Below are 24,666 nucleotides of genomic sequence, written 5' to 3'. Positions count from 1 at the left end.
ACATTATAACTTTGTGTTACAAAGTTCCATCAAGAAGCTACACTGCAAAGATATGTTACAAAGCTACATGACAGTTACAAATTTACTTAGCTATGTTGCCATTTTACATTACAATCTTATGACATTTACGGTCCAAGACACGATGCATTTATCCAGTATACCATTTTTCTTCATATAGTGCAGATGGGGAGTGAATTTTACAATGGGAGGTCCGTAATCGTACAAACTAATTTTGTGAATACAGTGGAGCCACTCTATTCGCAGGGAATAGGGACCAGCACATGAGTAGCTGAAATTCGTGATTAAACTGACTCCCACGGAAATGCAGTGGGGGAAAAAAAAAATCCAACACCACAAAAATCTCCCAAAAGCCGTGATAAACCACCACTATGCGTTTTCCACAAAAAATACATGCGACGATTGGGCGGGGTCTGGTGGGTGACATACTTGTAGTGTGACATCTAACCCAGTCCAAGATACAGAACAATATTTATCTGGTACTCTGACAGTGTGAATGTCATGAACGACAACAAAGTCATGTACTTTGTGGTTAGAGAAGATCATAAGGTCCCACTTCCAGGTGAAGAAAAACATTCCCAAAGCATGATTCTGACCACACAATCCGTCACTGCTCACCGGCGCTGTTTTGGTGATTAGCCGGGTTGCTTTTGCACCAAACATACCATTTGGAATTACAGCTAAAAAGTTCAAAGTTGGTTTCTTGGTTTCAAAGTGTGTTTTTGCAAAATAGGGATATTTTTATTTTTTAAGAGGTGCCTTTCCCTTAGCCCAAAAATATAAAGAATACGTGAGATTGTTGCCAGTACTTGCCGGAAATTGTTGCAGCTCCTTCAATGTTGTTGTTGGCCTCTTGGCAGCCCATGACCAGTTTTAATCTCATCTTTTCATCAATTTTGGAGAGACATCCAGTTCTTGGTTATGTCACACTTGTCCGTCTGTTGTCTTTACTGTATTCCATGGTATATTTAACGCCTTGGGAATTCTCTTGTAACCTTCTGACTGATACATTAAAAAAAAATAACCCCTGTGATGCTGTGGAAGCTCTCTGCAGATCATGGCACGTGCTATAAGATGTGACTGCAAAATTGCCAGGAAAAGCCTACTAGAACAGCTGGATTTTAAATGGGGCAGTTGTGTTTTAGAGGCACTTTAAATGTGGCGGATGTGTTTTGACTTCCATTTAAGTCATTCAGTACCAGACTTTTTTCAGACCTATTGTGAAATGACATAAATATGTCTTTAGGATAGAATGAGTTAACATGCTTTTGAATGTGACTGCCACAGCAACATCACCAGTTATAAGAGGCACACTTGTGCCACCAAATTATCATAGTTGTTCGTTTTTACTTCCTCTCACTAAAAGACTTGGTTTGTTAGGTTTAAGGTCACAATGGTGGGAAATGTTTTGAAAGGATTTACCTTAGTCTCCTTTTTATATGACAAAACCCTGACATTTGAACCGAGGTGTGTTGCCTTTGTTCCCCGCTAAACATGGATCGGCTCATGAATCGTTAAGTGTAACTCGTGGGTTATTACTAAATTGCTGATTCCACTTGTGCCGTCTTTATTGGGGTTGGCGTGTGCTTGACAATTCAGACTTGCTTTTTTAGACTCCGTGCTCAGAGCTTTTCACCATAGTAATTTTAACCATACTTAACATTGGCCCCGGTATGTCGGGATTGTGTGAGTGAGCAGGGGTTCGTTTGCATGAGACAGCCCCCTCAAAAAGAGACTCATTTCTGCAAGGCAAAAAAGTGTTCTGTCATTCTTGAACCCTGTGCTGTTTTGACAAAAAGACATCGCAGAAATGTAATAAATACAATTGGGAACTGGCTGAAATTGTGGGGGAAAATGGTATATTATGGGTTCTTTAATTCATTTGATGGACTGTTTAAGTGCTTTAATGTCCGTATGTGTGTCTCTGAAAAGAGAAACTACACTTAGTACAATCATTTTTCCTGAGGAGGAAAGAAATGAGGCTTCTAATTGGGGGAGAGGCGAAAAAATTTGAAATTCTGCTTCAGGGCTTAAAAGTGAAATCAACCCAAACATATGTTTTTAAGAATATATTCCCAGCAGGCCCACTAGTTGAAACGCTACTCATCTCATCTTTCAATTAGCTCATCTTCAGAAAACAGGTCAGCCGTGATTGGTCGTTACCTGAGCCGTGAGCAATTGTGATGTCATTTGCAGTCGACAGAAGTGACAAAATGGCCGCCCCCAGAGATGGCTAATAAGGGGTGGATTAAGTCTTATTCCAGAAATGCAATATTTATCAGAATGCCTTGTTTCAACTAGTGGGCTTGCATAGAACATATTCTTGGAAAAAATATGTTTGGGTTGACTTCCCTTTAAAGCAAACAAATAAACCAAATGTATGGTTGCTTTGGCCTTTTTGTGACCTTTCTTGTCAGTGGCAAATCCCAATGGTCCATCTATGAATACTCCCAATGTGCCGTCACATGTTATGTGATATGACATCAGTGATATGTTGGTTCATCGCTGATGTGTGGACAGGAACATGACTCCTGCTAAGGAGAGCGAATTTGGCATGGAGCTGACCGCTACTCGCTCATTTATGACAGCCGGCTGCTTCTCAAATGTGAGTCGTGATGGCGTCTGACACAACGCCGCCGTGATGAATCGCCACAATGCTCCAAAGAGCTGCCCTCAGAGTTGCCGGGTGAAAAACAACACAGGAAGGAGCAGTGAGGGGTGGGAGGTGGTTTGGGGGATTGAACATGAGTCATGTCCCCTTTATGCCATTTTTCCAATTTTGGGGGGGCTTTACAAAAAAGCAGTGAAAAGAGAGCAGCAGTGCATACATCAGCGTCTGACAGAGAAGCAGATCATTAACACCCTATTGGACTGACCTTTACTGTAATTGACGAGGAGCCAGAGAGTTATTAGACTATGTAGGCAATCAATAATTTCTCCCGTTACTGTCCGCTGAAGTGGAAATTGATTTCTGTTAGTGGGGCGGAACGTCGCCAAGACATGATGTTTTAAGTTAACACTTTGAGCAAACACCGTTGTCTTAGCCCACAATACTAATAGTGTTGGATTGTTTTAGAGATATTGAGAAAAGTAGTTCTATACTACAATTATTTCTTCAACTAGTGATTGTTTGGACTATGGAATGAAGAGATTGATAAATTGTCATTGTTTGTTTCCAAAAAAAATGCAAATCATGTAAACTGCTCAAAAATTGTATTGGACCACCACACAATATGAGGTTTAATCACAGTTGCTCTAAATTTCGTCAACCTTCAAAGCTTCAGATAAAGTGGGTCGTACTCATGTTTTTTGCCAAATTGATTTTTTTGGTGTCATTTTTGGAAAAAAAATATGTACTGAAATGGCAATTTTTTATCTCTTTTTTTTTTTTTTTAAACTGATTTTACAAGAATTTCTTTTACCAAATCTCCTCTTGACAAGTATTGAACAAAGTATTATTTGGTTGTCACTATTTTCTGTGACTTTTGATTTCAAATTCAATTTGTTATTAAAAGTACAGTATATCGTCGCTGTCAGGCGTATCCTTTTTAGCGACGAAATCACAACCTTACAGAAAGTCCAAAAACACGCCAGCTTGTTTGAGTTCCCAGGCAAGTAAAGTTGTATTATACCCTATATTGTTATTGCACACTCACATCCACATAATACTACCGGTACCTACAAACTACATTTAATCACAAATTTAACGCTTGAATTTCTTAATGGAGTACAAAAAACAACCCGGCGACATTCGTGTACTTCAAAGTCCACGCTCATGTGAAGCCCCCATCATTACACAAGGCCGTCACACCAGCAGGCGTCTGCCCAATACAATACATCATTTTGGCTACAACGCCTTCACAAAAGGAGTTCGTGTCCGCGTCTATAAAGTGCATATTAAAATGAAACGGAGACTAATTACCTCACAACACATGATTGAGGGTTATGTATATATGCTCGTTTTTTTTATGCCGAGCGCACATGCTAGTTGACCAAAAATAGGGCCCATGGAGTGGCCTCAGGAATACATGACTTCTTCTTTTCAAATAGTTATACACACTGCATGCAATGCTAATTTTGATGGTATGTTGACGCAGGTGTCGATGGTTGGTGGACGTCTACTAATTCCCAACAAGGCTGCAACATCAACAAGGCGGTGTTGCAGTGTTACATTGGGCTGGAATAATAGGGCTAGGCCCATTTTGGGTGATAATTCATAGTTTCTGATTGACCATTTACATATATATATATACATATATATATATAAAAAACAACAATAGCTAACATTGTTTTACATTAATCATAATCTATTATTACTCCAAAAGACAGCTACCCCATCTGTAATTGAGGATTAACTAAAATCATTCCTGGCCATTATTCGTGGAAATGTGATGGATTAAACGTGTTGTTAATCTTACTTTCCAGAAATGAAGATGTAGCAGTGATGACACATGGACAAAGTAGGGAACATTGCACATTTTCCTCTTCTGCATAACAATAAAATCGTTAGGACAGAAGGCGTAATCGAATGTGAACAAGATTAATTCAAGTCATACAAATTTCGGAGACTGCCCGAGGATCTTATTGATTGCGTACCTCAAAAGGTTAAATGTGACTTTTACAAGGCTGGTTACTGCAGATCTACTGCCACCCATAATTCAAATTTAATTTAATGCATCCCTGATTTAATTTTCACTGGGTGCATCCCTAATTTAATATCCACACCAAAGTCATTGTTGTGAAAATCTCATGCAACTGCGTCATTTACACATGATTAGACTTTTTGTAGGCTCCCTCTTTGAATCACACATTATCATTCGCTGCACAAATTAGCAAGTTATTTTTACTTGAAAGGAAACTTTCAGGTCAAGATTATGGATAAAGCTCCAGTATGCCAGAAATGTGTGACATATTTACACACTCAACGTGCTGTTTTTCATAATCGCATTAATTTTTGATGAGTGATTTGTTTGGAAGAATAATTGGTCCAACGATCATCACACATGAGGAGGATGTGACAACTAGAAGCAACATCAACTGTTAAAAAATGGAAAGGTATTTGCATATTGAGTTACTTGTCGTGTTTAATGAGGAAAAGGCAGCAGGTTGCATTTGAGCTATTTTCCTCCTACGATGTACTGTATTGATTTTACACTTCCATCTATATGTGTTTGAATACACATTACTGCCTATTTGTGAACAAATACACTTTTCCAATACAAGAACTGGAGGATTATATTTTGGGATCAACATATTACAAAGCACCAAAGGCAAAATTACTGTGTATGTGTATTTTATAGAGCGTTTCATCATGAATGACTGGAGGAGTGTGTGTGTTCTGTATTTCAAAGAAGTTTAAATCATTCTATCAAATCAATGGAACAGTACAGGGTACAGTATCTTTAAAGACCCAATCCAATAGGATACATTATGCTCATCTACGAAGGCTGACAATCACAGAGCAACTTGTGAACCAAAATTATTGATATATTTCGAACATAACAACAGTATACAGCCATGATACAGCCATTATGTAGTAAAAATCAATATATTGAAAGACTACAATCAAATAATCTACTCTATATCAGGGATGGGCAACTGGTTTGATTTTTTTCTTTTTTAACAAACCCAAAAAATTCTTCCAAAAACACTGATAAGGCAGTCAATGACAGTGTAGATTGATATTGGATGACAAATTCAGATTTTTGAAAGCTCCGAGCGAATATTTTTCAAGGCATTTCGATAATGAAATGAAAATGAAATGAAAAAATTTTTTAACCGGAATATGTTAAATTGTTATGTATTGAGTTGTAGAATAACTTGCATCACTGTTGACAGCTGGGATTGAAATTCGTTAAAATTTACAGGACTCAGAAACTGTAATATTATGAAAACATTAAGAGTAATGCATTATATTACTCAGTTACTGCCTAATTGTAATATACATTTTTAACATGTTACCCCAACACTTCAGTGTGTATATATATATATATATATATATATATATATATATATATATATATATATATATATATATATATATATATATATATGTATATACATATACAAAGATCACATTTATTAACCCAAGCATCATGTACAACGCTAGCAAGAAATAGCAAAGGACAAAAAAATGACGTCAACAAAAGGTTGATGTGGATAAATAACTACAGTAAAAAAGGAACAGATCACAAGAGGAGATGGACTCCAACAAAGACAAAGAAATGAAAAAGTACTATACAAAATAAATAACATTGAAACGAAGCAAAAACATGGTAAAAAAAAAAAAAAACGGCTGTACAGGGGTAAAAAATAGTGCAAGAGAAGAAAATCCTTACTACACAGCACAATAAGAATGACAAGAGAACGAAACAGAAATGGATTCTAAACTACATAAGCTTATAAAGAGACAAGATAAACCAAACGGGCACATATACTAACCTACACAAGGATGAATAACGAAAATAGAAGTAGAAAAAAACCTGAGCTACTTATGTGAGAGAGACGACTCGAGACCCGAATATTACACGGATGTCATAAAGTATGTGATTGCAAGCTGGCAAATGTCAAAGACTAAACAACATTAAAGGGACGAGGTCCTATCTTTCCAATGCTTCTAAACGTAGGTAATGATGATGACAGGCAAGTGTGCGCTGGAGGCTCCACGCAATCGCCTGTGATTTAACAGAAACAGTTTATCACGCACATAGGGTCATGACACACTTCCTATATTTAAGCACAGTGTTAGTGTTCAAACTGTGGAAAATGGCGACATTCACATTACAAGGCATCCATTTTGCATCCCATTTGGCATAACCCAATCATTTTATGTAGTAGTCCACAATTCACATTAAAACATCAAATGCAACTTCTAATGTGAACGGATTGCATCCATGAAGTGACATAATGTGACGAAGTGTTTTCAGAAAGAAAAACGACCCTCCTCCACTACATTTGAATGTTGGTCATGATAGTGGTATTTGGAGAGCAAAGAATTCTCTAGGTGATAATTGGTGTAAAAGAACTGCTGCACAACAGCCATTAATTTCTGGTGAGTAGTGTCGCCAAATCTCTTGTCTTGGATACAGGCGTACCTTATGAATTGACCTGTGAATCTTTCCTTCATTAGCAGCCTCATGAAAATGTGTGTACCTTGAGATAATATGCTTCAGCGAGTGGTACATCTGCTTTTATTGCAGCTAATCGTCAGCCTGTCATCCCTCAGTGGACCGGCTCCCCTTCCTCGCCGCAATTTGTCAAAAATATCACAAGATGTGTGGAACATACTGCAACTCTTTTGGCAGACACACTCAGTCTCTTATAAGCTGTTTGGTACTTCAGTCAAATATCCCACAGGCTTCCCAGAATGATCAGTCCTGTCAGAAGAAGGATCGGCTGTGGGAGAAATGAATCGCGACAGTCGAACGGGCGGCATTTCTCAAATAAGTTGTATTGACTCGGGAGTGCTTCCTTGAATCCTGCCGCTAATTGTCAGCCGATACCTCAGCTGGCTCGCTGAGGTAGAGGTCACCCAAGAATGAAGCTTGATAGTTCACGCAAAGTATCAAGTAGGCCTTTATCAATAGCACGTGAGTGTTATGCGATACTGTTGCTGTGTCCTTTGATATTATCGATGCTGCGGTTGGGGGCCCACCGAGCGCGTACACGGTGACGCTTGCTTGTTATAGTTTGGATGAGCATGGAACGGCATTCTCAGCGTTATCTCGATTAGCATAAGTGAGGTGAGATAATCAAGTCTTGAGAGTTGGCGCATTGCTCACAAAGTAGAATGATCATTTAGTGGATTACAGTGGTAGCTTCGGTTTTTTTTTCCCTGAGTGTTTTTGGGGGGTTTATTGCTATTGCAAAATGTAGCAGTCATAATGAATAAGAGGAGAGGCGTAATTGCATTATATGATGATTATATGACACATACTTTGTGTGCCCGTGCGTGACTGAGCATCAGAAGTGGGCATTTTACTAAAGTTTGACGATCCGTTATTCGCCATCCGTGAGCAGCCTGGGTACCCGTCCGTCTTCAGTCAGTCCGTCATTTTTTCGAGCCGATCCAAACTCTAATCGTTTGTGGGTCAGTCCGTCATGTTATTTTAACCGCGCTTCCATCAGTAAACATCAAAGGTCCATCAATCGTCAAAAAAAGGTCCAACAGATGAAAAATTCAACCATCCATTCATTTTCTGAACCCATTTGTGTCGGCTTTCTGCTCAAACAGCTTTACACTCATATACATTTGACATTTCACATAGCCTACACTTATTTGCTGTTCTATTGAACTGCTGCCACTTTAACTAAACTATTGCTTGCCTTAACCAGAATCTTTTGTCACGTTGTTGCCAAAGGTACAATCCCGATGGATTAAACCGCTTCCTAGTCCTTGTGCAAACCAAAGTAAAGTTGCCTTTACAATAAATGAATGTTCTTTTCTTCAAATTTGTCTTTTTTTTTCTCCTTTTTCTTTTTAGTCTTTTAGTAGTTGGCAATCAACTTTGGGTGCATTACTGACACCTTCTGAAATGGAGTGTGGGCTGAAATGGACTGTGCAGGTCGGCAAAATACCGTTTCACCACCGCCCAACCCTACTCTTTCCAAAATTAAAAATAGAAATGCAAAACTTAACTAACGAGCTTCTCTGTAAAACCCTCCCTGTATTCAAAGCTACTTAATTACTTCTTCGCATTAGTCAGGATGACTAACGCTATGATTATCTCTTTGGTGCATACCGCCATCTGCTGTACATATAAAGTCAATGCACTCTGAGTCGCGTTTTCATCTCGTCAGCAAAACGGGCATCTGTCAATGATGGACTGTGAGGTCCGTTTGGACTTGACCATGTTAGTGATGATTAGACAGACTGACGAAAATCCACTTCCGTCTGTTCTTAGTCCGTCTTTTTTTTTATACTTTTCCGTCTGCCGTCTAACATCAGCATAACGAATGTCCATCAGTGACGGACAAACGGAATTCCCACCTCAACTAAGTATGTTATAGACTCTTTTTTTTTTTCCTCTGTGAATCATTTGTAGTCATTTGTATACATTCTGCTTCTGCCTGAGCCCGTGTGTGCCATAGATTCTTTTTTGACTCTGTTGATTGTTTCTCTTTTCTTTTTTACATTTCTATTGTTACAATTGACTGTTATCATAAATAATTGGCAAGAGGAGCCCTAGCATTGATTATATGAAACATCCAAATCAATTAACTTTTTGATAAAAATCTGGATTCTATGCGGATGTACATTAGAATGGTACAGCCTTGACAGAGGTCTGCACCCCACTATGTCATTCTAGATTACGTTGTACACTCCTTTAAGATGCACCGTTAAGGTGTTCAGATAGTTGTTGGTAATGGATTAAGTGCCACTAAGGTCTGATGTGGACTGAAAGCAGACAAAAGGTTGAGAAAAACATGGTCCATTTAATCTAGTTGCTACACAAAAGGCCACTCAGCAAGGCGAATGAAACCAAGAAGTCAAAGAAAACAGTCCCAAAAAACATGACAGGAACTACAGAGACTCAACAGAAACAGCAAAGCACTAGAGCTTTAGATGACTGATCACTTTCTCCTCTGTACCTTTATATATATATATATATATATATGTATATATATATATATATATATATCACTATGTTGTTGCAATACACCAGAGGAATCTGTGAGCTGAAGTGCCAGGATGAGGCATTTTGCATGTACATTGTAGCAGACAGCAAAACAATATCATTACTGTGATATTAATTTATGAAAGTGTCAGAACAATTTTATATCTTTACTGTTATTGCAATTGTATAAAGACAAGCGTGTAATAGTAGTTAGGATCATTTATGCACTTATGTCTGCAGAGTTTGAAGGGCATCACATGTAAATTGAGTGTCACGCTCGGCCTCGGATTGATGTGGAGGACGGGGTAGATTTCGGTGTTTTTAATAATACGTGACAGAAGAAACGGAGCTCGATGTGGCTGGAGAAACAGGGCTAGACATGACTGGAGAATCGGGGCTGGATGTGACCGGGGAAGCTGGGCTTGGCGTGATCGGGGAAGCACGACTTGACTTGACTTGGGTGGCAAAACTTAAATCTATGATCAAGAAGAAACATGACTATACTTCACACACATATAAGACATGCACCGACAAAGGCACGCAAGACAACGACAATGACAGCAAGAAAAACTAGGAACCAAATACAGGCATACTGATGATACGACGACGAATACCTAGACAAGACACTCGGGGTAGGAGGGAACTGATATACATATATATATATATTTGGCAATAACATACAAATAGAGAGAAAATATATTCACATAATAGTAACAATACTATTAGCTAAATATGAATTTAAAATGTGCATGTTATTATGCAAAAGTAGACTACAATTGACTGACAACCAGTTGTCTGCTGGGTTAGGCTCCAGCTCACCTGTGACCATAAAGCAGCCACGCTGTTTAGAAAATACTAGGAAAATACTTGTAGTAGTAATAGTCGTAGTAATAATAATAATAATAATAATAATAATAATAATGATAACAATAATAATAATAATGATAACCATAATAATATCCGCTGCCACATACTAACGACTAGTCCAGTAATTATTATTATTATTATTATTATTGACTTTCGTTCTATCAACGGGTGAATGAAGCGAGACAAAGGAGCGAAAACAACACCAGAAGTGACAGCACGATGAACATGAAATGTGAGTAACTAACAATCCAAAGTAGTCAATGACCATTAGAATTTACTCATGCGCATATTGACTGACATTTTTAGCAGCGGCAATCTGCCACACAATAAAGTGCACCGTAGCTAAGTCATTCACATTTAAAAGGAACACACTTCCACATACACACATGCTGTTAGATGTATGCACAGAAAAGGAGAGTTTTAGGGGCCGTAATTATGAGAAACGATCATTTTCACAGGCTTGAGCGAAAAGTATGCCCAATAAAACCTTGACTGAAACCATTATGAGAACATGTAAAATGTCTCCAATTCAAGTGGTGTTTGTTTCACTCTCATTGCACTGCTGAATGTCTCCCGGGTTGTGTAATTCGATGCAAAAAGAAGTGGTGGGAAAAAAGGGAAAAAGAAAAAGCATATCTTTCGGTCACTTAGAGGTTATTGTAATTTTCTTGGTTCAATAAAGGACTGTGGTGAAAATGCCTTGAAGCTAAGTTTATGGGTGCACCTGTGCATTTAAGACACAGAATTGATCCACAGGATTAGCCCGCTCCTCGCTGGTAGCCCGTCTCTATTTTTAGATTTCTTCTTTTTTTTCATACACTGAAAGTATGTTTCCGGAGACTCGATATCTATGTGGAAACGGACGCTTTCTTTTATCTGGCAAAGAAGCATGTTTATCTGATTGCTAGCTTTAAATATTCATTCTATGTGGGCAACAAGAAGCGTGCACTCAGGGCAACGCGGTGGCGAGAGTGTTCAAAATGAATATCCACGCTCCGTGACTGACTGCTCACAAACACTTCATGTTTGCCACAATTAAGGGAAACGAGTGGGTCGTCGCTTAAAATGCAAAACCTACGTGAAGCCCGAGAGTGTCTCTGCTTTGCTTTGCACACAGATGCTGCCACGTAAAAAGAGTAGTTGAATGCAAACAAACGCAGACCTCTACCAAGACATTGCTACCTGTGAAACCATTTTTCGAGGGCAGGGGCGTCCGTATTCCGGTCCTCGAGGGCCCCTGTCCAGCATGTTTTAGATTTCTCCCTCCTCCAACAAACAAGATTCAAATGATCAGCTCATCAGCAAGCTTTGCAGAAGCCTGATAAGGATCCCGATCCTTTGAATCAAATGTGATGGAGGAGGGTGGATATCCAAAACATGCTGCATAGGGGCCCTCGAGGACCGGGGTGGACACCCCTGGTCTAGGGCTAGATTTAGGGTTAAGGGTTAGGGTTGATCATTTTATTTGATTGAGTGGAATTGCATGTTGATTAATTATGACTTGAATGAAGGTGCTGTTTATTCATTTCGACTAAACTTGGCTCCAAATTATTATGCATGTCAGATTTAGGCTGAATCTCTTTTTTTGCATGTTTTTGCTCCTGTTGCTTTAGATCACTGACATCAATATCGGTTTAATAATTACTTTTCCAGGTGAGCATAAATTGAAAGAAAATTAAAGGGTACCTCTGGTTTTTAGCCGAAAACGTAAATATGGTTCATCAAGAAATATTGCATCCAATATTGGTTACACTGGATGACGTATTAAAGAAAGCTTATAATAATGGCTTCCTGTCCAAGACGCCATGGCAGCTAAAACATGCGGTCAAGCAGAACCATGACATACCATTGTTGAAAGGCAAATCTGGATCTGACACTGGCAGTACCTGCTCGCGTAAGAGTCTGGTAAATCACTCCCTCCAATTCAACGAGGCATATGCTCGGTCAGATTCTGACAAATCTGAGTCAGACACCATTTTTATTACCACATTCTTTACTTTAGCCCATTTCTTCTTGATTTTCCTCAGAATACTGCATTTTATCAACACATTATGCTAACAACAACAATCTGGCGTATTCCTCAATAGCAACTAGTGGGTGCAAGGGAAGGCCCAATGTCACCTTGCATTAAAATTAACCGGACTTCACAATATTGCGCCATTTCCCCATCAATACCTCGAAATTGTGCGCCGGAGGCCCAAGTAGTTTGCTCCGTATTACAAGTCACATTCAAAGTCACCATTTTTATACACAATGACAAAACATATCTTTCTGCTTTTGAAAGGAGTGCAGTTTTTCCCATATTTTGTAAAAGGAAGGAACATTTTGCGCATTTCAAGAAAATGATAACAATGTTAAATAATATGTGTGAGTGAAAGGGGAACCTGGATATGGCATTCTTGATGGTTGGTGGCTGGACATCATGTCCCCAAAATGCCGTGTCCCCAGCAAGCAGGTCGCCGAGTAATGTTTTGGGCTGTAATCATGGGGGATGAAGTTTAGGGTGCCTGAAGATGACTTCTGCATAATATGTGGAGTTTCAACTGATGCCTCCCTGCCACAGAATCAGAACTGAGCCTTCCGCAGTAAAATATTTTTCATTCAAGACAACACCATCCAACGCTGCAAAAGATACAATTTATGCTAAGGATATGAAAGGAGAACAATTTATGGCTTGGCCTCCATCATTCCCTGACCTCGATCCGATTGAGAATCTGTGGTCCACCCTTAAAAGAAATATAAATAACGGTACAGCAATTCTCTGGGAGGCAATTCTTCCATCCTCCGATGAGATACAGACAGAAACTATCCACGGGCTTGGAAGTAGAATAGATGAGAGCGTTGTTAAGGTCATATCAAATAGATGTGTTTTTATGGTTGATGTAGCATTTGTTTTTTTTTTTTGTTTATTTATTTTTTTGTTTTTAATCTCAAGGTACTGACCAAAGTACCAGAGATGTTTTTTTCAGACTTCTTTATAGCCTACCTGTTGTGCATTTGAAACACTGTTTAAAGTAATTTTGGGCACAAGAAACACTTGTCATCATGGGGATTTAAAAAAAAAAAAAAAATCCAAAGTAAATATACCCGTTGATAGTCCCACCAAAAATGTCACTGCTTACATGGGCTATTTAAAAAAAAAAAAAAGCATTCAGAGCGACTGGGGTAATCAGTGCTGTAACTGACCAATTGGTGTCACGTACACTAAAATTACAATTCACATAATACTTCATTGTACTTTTAGTACCCCACATTGGATGATTGCATTATTCATGAGTAAGGGCAGAGGGAATGCTGCTATTTGTTCTCTCATCTGTGATTTTCCAACTTGAATAGTTTGGTGCTGCAATGGAGCCATGTGAGAAATAACAATTTCAAACAACTTCAAACAGGGTGCGTGAAAGAGTCCCCGCTGGTCCGACAAGTGCTTTTTTATTTTTATCTGCCACCCCTTCAAGTTTGAGCATTTTCTGTGTTGAATGGTGCAATATGCGCTTGTGTGGGTGTGTGTGCGTGGGCTGGGGTGTGCGTGTGGGTGTGTTCAGTTGATTAAAGATCAAATTAAATCAAGTACTGCTATCAAGAGGAAGAAAATATTACACACAAATTTTCAAGGACTGTACACTGTTGTCTGGAAATGTGTAACTTAATCAAATATGTGTATTTCATACTAAATAACAGTCGCAAAGAGAAAACACTAACATTTTCCTTTTATACATTATGTTTAAACAAGAGTAATGATTGAGGCCCGGTACACAATATGTCATCCTGAATTACATACCCACCCCTCACCCACAATGGCGGTGGTGCCACAATTATTCAAGGGCGGCTCGAGTAAATATTTAGAAGGAGAAGCCGTTCTGAGGAATGGATTGACATCGCGAAAGTCCAAAATGCTTAATGTATCAAAACACAACGTCGGTTAGTGTCAGAAAACTCCCACCAATTGTTATGAAAATTTGCGTGCACATCTATGTATGCCCACATTCATCTCTGAAAAACGTTTACCTCGTGAAGCGACATTACGCTTGAGTGCGCACCTTTCGATAGGAAGATGGTAATGTCCATAAAATCTCAGATATTGGTTTGTTATTTTAAGACATTGATGTGGGCATAAGTAGAGATGTGCATATGAATTTTGGTGGTGATTGATTGTGGTTTTCTAACATTAAGCAACATTAAGCTTTTTCTCGAAAAAATATCGATATTGCGATAATGGCCGATGCAATATGCAAATCGCAAAAACATGCAATAATTTTCTTATGGAATTGTATGCTTTTATCTGAATTAACCAATCAGATGCAAACTTTAGATTTTCTAACTCTCTTCCAACTTTACACATTCTTCTTTCTTTTTTTACCCCAACAAAGCTTATTTGTGTCATCTGCAAAATTCTATATTCGGAAAAATCTGTATTTCTGCAAATTACATGAATGTATTGTATAAATAGTTTTGGGCCAATCACTGACGCTTGTGACCTGTGTAACCCTGAGAAATTCTTGACAATAATCATTTTTACACATTGCTGTCGATTTCCCAAATTGCTTTCTCTCCATGAATAGTCAGCATCCCTTATCCCATACTTCTCCAATTTCCCAATTGTCTGTAATCGATTGTATCAAATGCTTTCTGTAGAGATTGCGATACAAATCAATAGAATATTAATTATTTTCATTTGCATTTGCAATATCCTCTACCATTTGCTTCACTGCATATGACATTGTACTATTTTGTCCAAACCCATATTGGTTCTCATTCAAAATGTTATTTTCAATAATAAACAAATTCAATTGCTTCACAAATAACTTTTCTAATATTTTGGAAAATTGGAGAAGTCGGGATACTGGTCCATAATTGTCTAGGTTTATCTCCATTTTTAAAGATTGAAATAAATTTTGTCAATTTCATCTTATTAGGAAAAACTCCCCTTTGAAGCGAAAAATTACATAGTGTATATTAGAGGTTTGCTTTTGCCAATGCTTCCTATAAGCTTTTTAATAATTTCCACATGAACAGTACTTATTTCAGTGGATTTTTATTTCCGATTTTTCTTAGAGTTTCTATTAAAGCTATTACTGCATATAAGCAGTGAAATTATTGCGAAATAAGTTTTTGTAAAACAAACCAAAAAAAGTTTGACATTTTTGCAAACTGTACTGTACTGTCCGCATCCAACTTTACATCATCCGCCCGTTGAAGCTTCCTATAAATTCCCGATAAGTTCCCTATAAGTGCCTTTTTGGTGTTTCTAGTCCAGCAAATCAGTCTCATTTCTGCCATTCCAATTACTGTGTGCTTCTCACACGCCAATTGATGATGAAAGGAGACGCTTCCATTGGTGGCGAATCAGGTCAGCTCTGTTCACACCCACAACAGCGCAAAACTCTCATTTTAAACGACGGTATGCTGCATGCGTCTGCAAAAACGCCAAAACTAAGTGTAGCCGCCCCTGCATGGATTTAGACCTCGTACCAGACTTAGGCTGGTCATGAAACTAGAGCCCATGGTGGCCATCCACCAACCATCCGCTACTCCATCCATCAAGCATTGCATAGCACTCCTCAGTGAATAATCTCATGTTGTAACTCACTGGCTTCTTAGGGCATAAAAAATAAAAACTCATGGTGTGGCCTCCATCCTACCCTGATCTCAGAACCTGTGGAACATCCTCAAGCAAAAGATCAAAGAGAGTGGGAGGCGCAGTCATATTGAAACAGCAGATCTGGGAGGCTATTCAGACAAGAATTTCAAAGAGAAAAAACCCCTCAAACTCAAGTTTACTGGAGGCAAGAATTGTGAAGCCGCTTTCAATAAGTCGTATGTTAAGATGTAACTTGACCCGTAAAGATGTTTTTGATTGAAGGAGCTTTTGATTTCAGTAAACATGACCCCCTAATGCTGCAAATTCTACAAATAACTATTTTCAGTTCTTTACAACCTAGAACATGTTTTGAAAGTCTGTCATGCGTACTAATTTGCAGCAGTGCATTTTAATTTTTTCTTTTTAATCAAAAAAAAAAAAAAAAACTTTCCGTACAGTCTCATAAAAAAAGGAACATCGCCACACTGCTGCCTTCTTTGTCCATGCAAAATATTTAACTCACCTGGAATGCCTTCCATTATATTTCGTATCACCATAACTTACTCAGCCAACGGCTGCATCTTCTTTGCTGTCGGAGTCACAGCTTCTTTTTTCATCTGTCTTAAAGCAACACTGTCATGTGTCAGTTTTTGTTGATTATGGCGATGCCATGTGGACAAAAGCGGTAGTGTTTTGACAAAAGTCAGCCACATTTCCCATGCACGCCAGCGCGTAGTGTCGTGAAATTCTGAGCGCTCGTTGGCCTGCAAGTTGGACTGGATTGCATATCTATTTCCAGTGGGTGTGTGGAAGATGAATAGAAATGAAGTAATGAATCTAATTTTGTTCAAACAATACTTTTGTTTTTTGGTTTGTTTTGGGGCTTCTGCCATGACACCAGTAATAGCGTGTAGACGTTCGAGTTCCTTATAGTGAAAGGAGGAAGTGAGTATACCATAAAGCAATTCAGGACATTTATAATTTTTTGTGTGCCAGGGTTGCTTCCATCCTCCTCAAAGTTGCTTAGTGCCAGTAAAAATGATACAGACCCCCCAAGGGCATGACAAAAATGCCATTCAACTACTTGTAAGTCAATGTTTCATCAAAAGAGTTGTGAAATGTTTTTATTAAGGTCGATTTCCTGTCCAGTGCTGCTTTAATCAAGCCTATTGGTATAATTTCCTTTTAGTCGGGTCTTGAATGCAGTAATCAAACTTCTGTAAGAATGATTATTGCAGAATAACTACAGGTGTGAAAGCAATTTACTTGGTAAGTCAGTTGTAAAGTGAATTTTGCCGTGAGGTGTTTGGAGTTGTTCATTTGCGCTTGTGTTGCCGGCTTCATTTGGTTACAAGATTTGAAGAAAATATGGGGTCAGCCTCAGAGGATTTTCCGTTATCCCCGAGGCTGAAGAGCAGCTTTGCAGGCAAATCGCCTTCATGAGCCATATTTGGCAGACCACCATGTCTGCAGATTGGAAGGGGACAGGGTGCAGCTGAAAGGTCTTTGATGCACACACATGCCCTCTTGCATCCACCCAGTGACTTGTGCTTCATAAGACTGTACAGCAGTACCTTGAAGTTCGAACACAATACAATTCTTGAGGTTGGGTGACCTTTAGTCTGGATTTATTCTAAACGATTTCCCATTGAGAGCAAATGTATTTGAGGTTTGTACTATAGCATCTTAACTGTCACGACTATAGCACGCTTAAATGTGGCTACTAGTAAGCTATCAACCATGAGGAGCTACAGACCAAAGCTGCACTCAGACTATGACAGCTAATCCTTTGATGCTGGCTAAAATAATGACGTGCGCTGGTATTTTACGGGATTATAATGATGTCACATATTAGGAGGGTTTTGAACGTCAACAATTATTTTGAGTTTGGGTTATGGTTTTCACAAACAAACAAAAAATATTGGTCAAACTATAAATTGTACAACTTTTGGGAAATTTAGAGTACCACTTCAGGAACTCCTTAAGTGCATGAAACCAAAGTCATCCTGCTGTGCACTCCACTGCTTAAGTCTACTCACTGACTTTCAGGTAGTTAAACAATACATCTTAAAAGTGCTAATACGAGTCCACCAATCACTAAACGGTTTAGGCTCAGGAGACCTCAGTAGAATGTATAAAGAATATAAACAAACAAAGAGCTATCGACTAGGCTGACTAAGAGAGCCCCGAGTGCAAACTAAACACGTTCAAGCAGCATTTATTAGACCTGATACAGCACACTACCATGCTGCATTTCAGGCTGCTAGGAAGTCTGGAGCTTATACGGCTTGCCTTCAAAGCCTTCCAGTCAAGCGTAAAAAACAAAACATGGCTGCCGACTGTGATAAACTACTACTTGTTTTGTTCGTGACCTTTTGGTAGGTATTCATTTTGAAAATGAGTTTTTCATAATTTCATTCATGCAGAATCTCTTGAGATGATGGATATGTAGTATAACTAATAATATTATGTATAAATGGATTTTAAAGCGGCGGCACGGTGGGCGACTGGTTAGCACGTCCGCCTCACAGTTCAGAGGTCGTGGGTTCGATCCCGGCTCCGGCCTCCCTGTGCGGAGTTTGCATGTTCTCCCCGTGCCTGCGTGGGTTTTCTCCGGGTACTCCGGTTTCCTCCCACATTCCAAAAACATGCATGGCACGTTAATTGATCACTCTAAATTGCCCCTAGGTGTGATTGTGAGTGCCGATGTTTGTCTCTGCGTGCCCTGCGATTGGCTGGCAACCAATTCAGGGTGTCCCCCGCCAACTGCCCAAAGACAGCTGGGATAGGCTCCAGCACGCCCCGCCACCCTTGTGAGGATAAGCGGTATCGATAATGGATGGGTGGATGGATTTTAAAGTGTCTCTATGGGCATGTTGTGTGACCAGATTTTGCACTTATGAAGTCGAATTACAAATATTTAACCATTCCGACTTTTAGCGGCAAGCCAATGCACTTTCTTTGGTCAGAAGTTGAAAATGTCCAATTTCAGTTGCGTGGAAAACACAAGCTTTGGTTAACCAAAAACGTTGATAACTGTCCTTTCATGATTGAACTTTTATTGTCATTTGAACTAGAAGTTTATTCATATTTTATAATAACAGTTTTTATTGAATTTTACCCCCATTCCATTATATTTTTAAGTTATTTTCTGTGCTTCTGCACTTCCGTTAATTATGTATAGTTATTTTAAATATTTAATTTCACTTATCTTATTTTGCTCTTCTATTTCATTTGTGAAAAGTACACTGAGTTGCCTTTGAAATTGAAATGTGCTATGCAAATAACCTTGCCTATAGCACTCTGCAGTACCCTATGTGGACAAAAGTATTGGAACACGTACAGGAAGTAGAAAAAGGAGAAAATGCAGAGCTGTTCTCCTTTTTGATCTTGTCCTCTCAAGGGCGAAGAGCAATCAAATTTGATTTATGTGGACTGAAAACATTCCCCTGAGGAACTCCACTTGAAATTACCTGTGGTTGTTATTTTTGATGAATGTTGGAGCCTTGTCATGCAAAATCATGTACGTGATGCTGTTACGCCAATATGGACAAATATGGAGTTTTCCATCCATTCAAGTGTGTCTCTGTTACATTACACCCTCTTTCCCTGACCTCCTAGTATCCACATGCCAAAATGTAAAAACTCTCATTTACCAACAAATCCTGTTTAACTGCCGGGTACTTAAGACCGCACGAAACGGTTTACATTCTCCAGGAAATAGAAACCAACCTCAAATAATGTGAAAAGAATGGCAGAAACACGTAGAAAACATACTAGACAAAAGCTTTTGCAACTGGATCAGGTTCACAGGTTCACTTGAGTCGCTTTTCTGGCCGTAAGATTGGCTTAATATGTCACGCACGATTTGTGTTGTCAATTATTATCCAATCTTCATGGTGGTGTTCATTTTAAACATATTCATGCATTTGTGTGAATTTCACATGCCTGTAAAAAAAAAAACTGCCATAAAAATATATTATTACAACAAGGCTGTAAAAAGAGGGTGAACAATGTGCTGTAATTCTCCATCCTGGGTTATTTTAATCAAAGCATGTCGTACAGAGCAGCGGCTCATTTTCCTGGACTGCCGCAGCCTTCAAGAGGGTTGTAAAAATACGGGCAGAAGTGTGCATTACACATAGGACAGACCTCCCAATACACTGGCCAACAATACATTTTTTATCAGAGACGGCTTTATGTGTCTCTAAATGCATTTTTGACGCAGATTTTGAAAATGTCTTTAATCTTTGGGCAACGCATCAGCTTTTCATGATCATTTCCTTTTTGTTTTTAAGTTTGATAAATAAAAGCTTGCGCACTACAAATTTTAGCATGCATTGCAATTCATAGCAATGACGTTTTGGAAGAAAAAATCCATACTATTATTATCAAAACCTGATGTGCTAGAAAAAAAGAGAGCAATCGGAATCAGAGCAAAAAAAACAATCTAGAAAAGTTTACTTGCATCTCTGATTTTTTAAAAAAGGTAAAACATTGACCAGTGATAACATTGTTTTCTAAAAGGCTGTAAAAAGGGGCTAAACGGTCCAATACAATTCTTGAAACTTGGGTTATTTTGAATCAAGCATGACACACAGAGCAGGGGCTCGGTTGCAAGAGATAGGACTGTCCCTCCAAAAACATTGTGATTTTATCAAGAGGGTAATAAGTGGGGTTGGCAACTTTAAATACTCGAAGAGAAAAACAAACGAATGAAAAAAACAGAGGGGGCCACAAAAGTCACATCTAAAGTGAGGATAACACTTTAGAGGTTTTTCTTTTTACCTTTAAAAACGACCGTGTTGCGTTTTTAAATCAATGAATGCAAGACAACATTTTATTTCTGCATGATACAAAAACATATTGAACTCTGAAAAAGATGCTTTGTTGAAACTTAGTTTCAAACAAAATGGTCAGTGTCTAATTGAGTCCTCTGCGTATTCATGAAATTAAATCCAAATTTAAAATATCCACATACAGCGCACCAAAAATGCTGTTTGCTTCTGTGCTCAGTCATTTTACTGCAGAATGTAGTCAGCTGTGAACTTAAATTAAAAAGGACTGTTTCTCTTCTCTGTGTAAAATATATATTTGCAAAAAAAAAAAAAAAAGATAATTAGAATATTTATTCTACCTGGTTGGTGTGATTTTTTGCTCCTGAAGCTTATGGCATCAGCACATGAGGGCTGGAGACGTCATCCCCATTTCAACGCACAATTGTGAGCTGTCACCTGTGAGGCGTGAGCGTTTTTAATGTAGTTCTTGAAATATTAAACGTTGTGCTTTTTTTTCAGAAACGTTTCTTTTCTTGCATTCATCCACGGTTTACTTTGTGAGGTTTGGATAGCTCAGTAAATCAAAATTAGGCACACAAAAAAAATACAATCAATTCATTTTTATGTTATCAGATAATCTTCTTACAGAATTACATTTGAAAACGAAATATGTATCTTACATTGAAATTAAATGCTCATTATTCATTTTCCAAAGTCACAATGAGCCACGGCAGAAGAATAAAAGAGCCACATGTGGCTCCGGACTCGCGGTTTGCAGACCGCCATACTAGATCCTCGAGTCCAAGATTTTACCAAGACAAACTGGGAACTGTTTAACTTGTTGACATACTATGTCCCATTTAAGGTAAAAGCCAATAGCAGCACAAACATGAAAGTCAGCCAAGCCTTTTGCGGTAAAGGGTTGTGCTTGAAAACAAATGGCGAGATAAGACGGTGAAGCTCATCCAGCAGGGGATCAAAAGTGGGAGCCAGGATACTTTTGACAGATTACCAACCCTGTGCTTGCATAATAACCCCGGCTGTGCTGTGTCAAGATGCCATGCCAGTGCTCTCATTTATCCCCCTCGCCAATGAACATCTGCGAGTGCGGTTGCCGCCCCGCCAACAATTTGAGTCTCGGGATAAGACGGCTTGATCCACTTTAGTCACACTTGGAAATCGGGATTAGCGGAGAAATCTCTCGGCGAGCGAGCGCAATCAAACCGGGTCAGTTGGAATGCAGCGGGACGCTCCAAAATGCAAGGGAGCGCATGCTGTCGCCATTGTTCATCAGATGGACGGCCTGTTGCTGGGAGGGACGGGAGGAATAAATAAATAAATGAACTTGACCAAGACTAATACGGCTTTTTGTAGCCTTGAGGCAAAAGGCCTCTCAGGCGCACGGTGATGGAGCGATGATTATAATCAAACTGGCGCCAGTTTTCATTACACTCTGCCATTCTGGGCCTGAATGCAACAACTCAGTTAATCCAAGCTGGGAAGTGGCTATTGTTGTTCCACTAGCTGCACTCATTGTGACGGGGCGGGGGATGTAGAAAGCATCAGGAGGGTGTAAAGGAGGGAGGTAAAAGGGGATGGGAGTGACAGGTTTGGATGGCCAGACTGAACCAGCTCCTGCCTGTTGCATTGCAACATGGGATGCGGATGTGCACGCTCACGCACACGCGCGCACGCACACACACACGCGCGTATACTCAGAGGGAGCGTTTTGTGTCTCGTTTGAAGGGTCACTGCATGGGTTAATAGACTGTTTGAAGCATCTGAGAGCTGGATAAGTGAGGCAGCCTTGTTATTTTCTCTAATCCTCACTTTCAAAGCGGCAACGCAGACAGGTAAAGACGCACTTTGCACCGATGTGTTCAACCGCTCCCAACTTCCTGCATTTTCCACCCTCAAGGTGCAAAGTGGATGAATTTGCAGTCAGGGAAAAAAAGTCAGGGCAAACAGTACTGCTGAGCATGGAAGACTGATGCATGGATGCAAACATCAATTAACAGTGAAAGCTGTAAATTTGAACACAGTGCATTCCGGAATGCTGGTTTGGAAAATTCCAAGCAATTTGTTCCTATATGAATGAATGGAAAGCAATCGGTTGTAGAGTCAATCATGCTGCCATTCTAAAACCTGGAATTTTACAGGTGATGTTTTAAAGTAACATTTTAGGTATGACTGGATATGCCGGCATTGTTCTAGATGTTGATCAAAACCAAAACAAAGATGGTCGCCAACAGTAATGAGGGTATCATTGTCGTGAGCATGATTAAAATCTCAGTGTGTTGCAGTGTATGTATGTAAATATGCCAGTAAAAAAAAAAAAAAAAAAAATCAAAGCTTTATTCTAATACAGCCAAATTAGGATCTTTTTTGCATCTCATTAATTCCAACCCAGCTCATTTGCATTGTTTACATGCGACTAAAAATAAAAGTCACTGTTGTCACTCTCTTGTTGTTGTTCCTTGGCAGATAATTGCAACGGCCCTTTGGTGTCCGCACTGCCGCGCTCGTCCTTTCAGAGCTCGTCACAGTCGTCAGTCAGCTACGCCGCCCACCACGCCAAACTGCACAGGAGAGACGGTGAGTGTCTGTGCTGCTACCAGCTGTTACTTCAGCTGTTGATTTTCTAAAAATAAAAAAAACTAAACTATCAGCGGTTTGAACATTAAATTGTCACTTATATCTCTCCCCCTCCTTCCTCCACGGTGAAACGTTTTCTTTGAAGACGTGAACTGGCTTGAGCCTCGCTCCATCTACATGCTCATGACATCCATTACATTTCAGCCTTGCCATTAATTCACTAACACTTGTAGGGGAGTTTACTTTTGAAGGGTCTACTGTTGTGATTGTGATGGTTCTTTTTCTCTACATAACCTGTGAATGAGTGGGGATCAGTCAGGGCTGTACCCTCCCACAAGCCGCGTCAGCTGGGATTGCCGAGTTCAAAGTTTGCCATGTTCCTATGAACGGCTCACTGATTTATTATATCAAACCCTTTGAAAGTTCCATTCGATTTCCCACATGTGAAGACGTGAAACAACAGTAACATAATGCTAGCAGTGACTCAGCTTAAAACCACAAGAGTTGACCAAATCAATGTTGCCATCGATTTTTACCGTCAGGGGCCGGCGGCTGGTCTCCGATGGCGAGCGACAAGGAGCCGTGGCTCCAGCTGGACCTCAGGGAGCAGATGGAGGTGACAGCGGTGGCCACGCAGGGATGCTACGACAGTTGGGACTGGGTCAGCACGTACGCGCTCCTCTACAGTGACACAGGCCGAGCGTGGAGGCGCTATCGCTATGATGATGGCACAGAGGTCAGTGATTGGAACATTATCTAGCATATCGTTCTCTGTTCTCATAAGTATCGATAAACCAGCATCAAATATCAATATTATCTCTGTTTAATGACACACTTCCCTATATCACATCTATGGTATCTTCATTTGACACTTTTGGTATCTAGTTACAGTTTTGGGTCATGGATCGTAGTCAATTTCCTACAGATCAACCAGGACAAAACAAAGGATTTAGTTATTGGTCGTGAAGGCAAGCGAGAGAAACTGGTTTTGAACTCTCACAATTTGTTAAGAAACTGGGTGTCATTTTTTTCTCTCTGACTTTAATTGTATTCCACACATCAGGAATTTGTAACTAATGTTTGTAACTAATGTAATGTATGTTTTGACTTAAGAATAGCCACAGTCCAGCCGTTTCTCTGACACGCTAACACTGAGGTGCTGATGCATGCTTTTATCGCTGGTCATTTAGACCAGTGTTTCTCAACCTTT

The 24,666-nt window shown here is 39.4% G+C and overlaps 1 protein-coding gene across 1 annotated transcript in view; it reads left to right on the top strand.

Annotated features, from left to right (window-relative positions):
• LOC147136186 (contactin-associated protein-like 5) overlaps window positions 1-24,666 on the top strand; it is a 123,358-nt gene that overhangs the window by 4,631 nt on the left and 94,061 nt on the right. Inside the window, exons 2-3 of the mRNA XM_086051859.1 lie at window positions 23,346-23,456; window positions 23,999-24,192. Coding sequence (XP_085907985.1) covers window positions 23,346-23,456; window positions 23,999-24,192 — 305 coding nt within the window. The remainder of the gene's footprint in view (window positions 1-23,345; window positions 23,457-23,998; window positions 24,193-24,666) is intronic.

The sequence above is a fragment of the Filicampus tigris genome, chromosome 14, assembly GCF_054856515.1.
Source record: "Filicampus tigris isolate MCC_2025a chromosome 14, RoL_Ftig_1.0, whole genome shotgun sequence".
In the NCBI taxonomy this organism is placed as follows: domain Eukaryota; kingdom Metazoa; phylum Chordata; class Actinopteri; order Syngnathiformes; family Syngnathidae; genus Filicampus; species Filicampus tigris.
Note: the sequence above shows the minus strand (reverse complement) of the source record. Positions and strands in the feature narration are given on the sequence as shown.